Raw genomic sequence first — 4281 nt, 5'->3', positions numbered from 1 at the left:
GGACTTCGTTCGTAGAAGTCGATGGTGAAATCGGAGTCATTGGCTCGTAGAGGATGATGACGATGACGCTTGGTGACGACCTCGACTCTGTGTTTCTTCTATGCATCATTGTTGTATCTTTGTGTGGGTGGCCAGGTCAGCCGATGTTGCCCTGTGTGGACTGTTGTGACGGTTTTACCCTAGTTTTCAGATAATTAACCGGGCAACCCTCTTTTTTAATGAATCGAAATCCTTAGGGGCCGACTTAAAAAAGTCAATACCTAGTATTTTTTGATAAAAAAAAGTCAATACTATTTGTAATTACACTCGAGTGATTTGACAATGCCCTTCCATTTTCCCAAGCAAAAACAATTATCTCTACGGACCTTTTCACGTGACTATAGTAGCCGCTTACTTGTACTGTTTCTCTTCACTAGCGTGGCAATTAGCCTTTAACTAGATATGACAAACACAAGCTCATACAGCTACAGGCCGGCTTCCCACATCAAAAGGGTATGCGCAGGTGTATATACACCTTATATGAAAAAAAAAAGGCAACAAATTCTGAAAATATTTTTGAATAAAATTGACCTTTCATTGTACTGGTAAAAAGAATTCCATGAAAATAAAAAAAATCTTGTTGACTTCTTTTAAAAAAGACAAAAAAATCGATCAAAATAGTGTGAATAGTGACCTATAATAGCAAATAAATTTTGTTTTTTTGCCCTGAAATCGATGCTGGTTTTTTATTCATGAAAATTTATATACTAGTGCAAAAGAAAGTCAAGTTTATTTTAAAAAAAACTTCCAAACTGTTTTGACTTTCTTTAATTATCAAAAATAAATTCCCCATATGAGGTGTATATACACCCAGGAACCAAAGGGTATTTCCCATGTGTTTTATTTAATATATATAGGTGTAACATATATACATGTGTTTGGTTCCTTGTAATCTTACACATATAGACAAGGTAAACACCTAAAACAAGTGAGAAGTTTTGTAATGGTGGACTTACAGGTTACAATAAAGAGCTTCATAATGGTGGATAGCTGTATAAGCTTGTGTTTATCAACAACAAGAACAGCAACAACAACAATAAGTTGTATGTATTGATCAATTCGGACGTGTCTTAGCACTAAGTGCTCTTGAAAGCTCTCTATCAAGGAGAGGCTTCTCCTTGGACTCTTTGTTGCCTTCGTAATGCCATTTTCGGGACGTGTCTTCAGCCTACAATTTCAGTATGTGAAAATTACATGTCAATTTTTGTAACAGAAGAAACCAAAGTTAGGCCAAGGCTCAAGTACAATCGACTCAAAAGTCAAAAGCAGGATGGTTCCGCAGTTTTGTTACCCATTTCCTTAGTGGAGCTAGTTGTACTTTGACCATATCAGCTTGTTCTTTTCCTTTAGCTCTGACGTCGTCGACCTGAAAGGAGGTATCAATGTTATTTTGGAGAGGATATTTGCCAATTAGATGTCATGACTTTCATCTCTTTTCTTGCTAATTGTTTTTATCAAGGAAGCTCATATGAAATACTCACAGTTTAGTATATTAAGGATTTAAGGTCAGTTCATCCAAAAAAATCAGAGTTGCCTTTAAGGATACAACTCTGAATTGGCACAAATTGGTTCTTTACCATGTTGACCTACTATATGTCTCAGTTGAATTATAAGACGGTACGGTCATTGGATTTCAAGTTGGTACTGACATCCAATCATACTGCATCACCACAAAACCTGTCTCATGGCTATCAAATTGCATTGTTATCTCTATTTGAGCGTTGTATGTGATGGAGCTGGTTGAATAAAAACATTTGTATATATCATGTCATTGCATCTTAAGAAAATCTACGTACAAAAATAGTGCCCTTTAGTATTATTTTCTGTATATGTCAACATTGATTCGTTAAGGATACAAGTTGCTACTCCCTCCTTTCACAAATACAAGATGTTCTAACCTTTTTTTTTTCTGAATTAGATGTATATAGACTCGTTTTAGTCTGTTTGTTCACCCATTTCAGTCCGTATGTCGTCAATATTGAAATATCCAAAACATATTTGTGAAAGGAGGCAGTATTTCAAATTCCGATCAGTTGCATATCATCGAACAAGATCTAAACCCCCTCATCACTCAAGCGTATTTTTTTTCATTTATTGCATGGTGGCAACTGGCAAGCAAGTAATGTTAAATAAATTCTATGCTTGGTCAGAGTGTGAACAATGATGACATATGGCTAATGGTCAGGAAGAGAAGTGTGGGCACTGGGCAGAGCTTTCTTTGACAACTATGCCAATGACTAAAGTACCGTGATTACTTTTTTTTAAGAACGCTAAAATATTATAAACAACATAACAGAAAACAATTGAAGAGCACATTTTTTCTGGAACTATAAGTTTATGACCAATTAAAAACTGAAGACAGGCTGACAATAAAATTACAAAAATCAAATACAATCATGCTGCAACCAATCAACCTAGAATTTGTATATGCAATCTGACAGGACATTATTTCCTTTTCTTGAAGGTAGAAAGTATACTTGCTCTGTTTCATACAAAAAAAAGTATATTTACTCTTGTAGGAGTATATTTTTTTAGTCAAGAGCCAGTTACATGACTTACAGAATGCAACTGAAGCTTATTCGCAGTATACAGCAGCTCAGCTGTTCCTTCTCCAATCACCAATATAGTCCCAGCAATCCTAAGGAGCGCCTTTCCAACTGCATCCACGAAAGGTGAGAACAACATATCTTTAACGACACTAGTACAACAACAAAATCTCTGGCAAGTTACATACACTGTGAGTATCTAGCAATTACGGCCTTCAACTTCTCAGGGTCCATGGGAGGAGGATGCATATCATGCCGCCCCTCATTGGTGCTTGATGATGAATAGTGAGGCCTGTCAGTTGGAAGTTCCCATCTGTAAATAAATCCACATGAAACCTAGAAAAAGATGAAAATGAATCACCAGTTATGTTTTACAGTATTAACTTAATTACCTTACGAATAGCTGAGGGACTAAGAACATAGAACATGCTATGCAAGCAGCTTTAAATAGAAAATCTGTGCAACCCTCCACTGTTCTAAATTCTGACGCTATAACCCAAGCATCCATTCTTGATCTGAGAGTCGATCATCTTTTTAAATTTCAGAAGTAGTACCCCCTCCATGAATCAAAGGGTACCATTCATCACTAAATCCATATATTGTAGAACTAATTGTTGATCAAACGTTGCAAAGTTTAACCTTAATCCATGTGGAAGTTTTATCACATAATCCCTTCCTCTAGTATCAAGGTGAGTTCTCCAACCCACTAGTACAACGAGTGCTTCTGCACACGTTAAAAAATCGATGAACTATCTAATGACGCATACGCATAGTAAGAGCGCCCGAGTTCAAAACTACCTTGAGCGAAAAAATTAGATCAATACCGAAGGCGCCAGAGGCGCACCTTTTGGGGCCGAGGCCGAAGGTGGCCTGCGGCAGCGCGACGTACGACCGGAGCGGGCTGAGCACGTCGGGGGCCACGCCGGCAGCCTCTGCGCCGCCTGGTGGGAGGGCCAAGCGGGTGGAACCGTACAGGGTTGAGTTGGGCGGAGGCAGCGTGGGCCTTAAAGGCATGGAGTGGCGGAGGATCTCCGGGAGCACGTCGGCCGACGGAGGCGGGGATGCCGGCCTGGGCCCATGTTCGGGCGCGGGGAGCTTCTGCGCGAGGCGGCCGGCGGCGTTCCTGGACTCCTGGAGGAAGTATGCACCCTCCTGTGCGGCGAGGCGCCCGGCGAGAAAGCTCATCGGCAGGGGCGAAGGCGAGCGGGGGAGCGGGGTAATTGATCGAGCAGGTGGTGTGCGGTTGTTTGCACAAAAGATCGGAGGAGACGAGTTCTTTTGTAGCCGCGGCCGTGCAGAACGAGTGACGTGGACTGCAATGGGTAAACGGTACGGTCCCATCATTTCTATGGTTTCCGTTGCACTAATTAAGGATTATTTTAATAAAAAAAGAGCTTGTATATATGCGTATACAATCATCCTTTACGAGAAGGCACACACACCTTATCTCTATGAGCACTTTTAAAAAACTAGGCCAACACATCATCATAAAATTGACGAAGTCGTCATAGACGTCTTTGTTGTCGACAAAAATATCTTTTCACACTGAATGCATATTGTCGAAATGTCTAAAATAAATTTTAAAAATATGAGCACCAAAATCATATTTAGGATTTGAAGTCGATATCACTGTTTTTCTAACTATAGATTGGTTCGTACTAATTAAAGGATCATGGTAGTGTACTTTCATACTTTG

At 39.7% G+C, this 4281-nt stretch overlaps 1 protein-coding gene across 3 annotated transcripts; it reads right to left on the bottom strand.

The window, feature by feature from the left end:
* Positions 1-852: 852 nt before the first annotated feature.
* On the bottom strand, positions 853-3900 carry LOC125524225 (uncharacterized). Of its 3 annotated transcripts, none has more exons than XM_048689293.2 (5): positions 3384-3900; positions 2774-2921; positions 2599-2696; positions 1331-1405; positions 853-1207 (listed from the first exon to the last, which is right to left on the bottom strand). In XM_048689293.2, the coding sequence occupies exons 1-5, from the start codon at positions 3768-3770 to the stop codon at positions 1094-1096; spliced, it is 822 nt and encodes a 273-aa protein (XP_048545250.2). In that variant the 5' UTR covers positions 3771-3900; the 3' UTR covers positions 853-1093. The 3 variants fall into 3 exon arrangements, with proteins under 3 accessions (XP_048545250.2, XP_048545251.2, XP_048545252.2); XM_048689294.2 differs by having other exon boundaries at positions 2774-2898; positions 3430-3897; XM_048689295.2 differs by having other exon boundaries at positions 2774-2877; positions 3430-3897.
* Between the last annotated feature and the right edge of the window lie 381 nt (positions 3901-4281).

Source organism: Triticum urartu, chromosome 7A (genome assembly GCF_056163025.1).
Source record: "Triticum urartu cultivar PI428250 chromosome 7A, HENAU_Tu73, whole genome shotgun sequence".
Classification (NCBI taxonomy): domain Eukaryota; kingdom Viridiplantae; phylum Streptophyta; class Magnoliopsida; order Poales; family Poaceae; genus Triticum; species Triticum urartu.
Note: the sequence above shows the minus strand (reverse complement) of the source record. Positions and strands in the feature narration are given on the sequence as shown.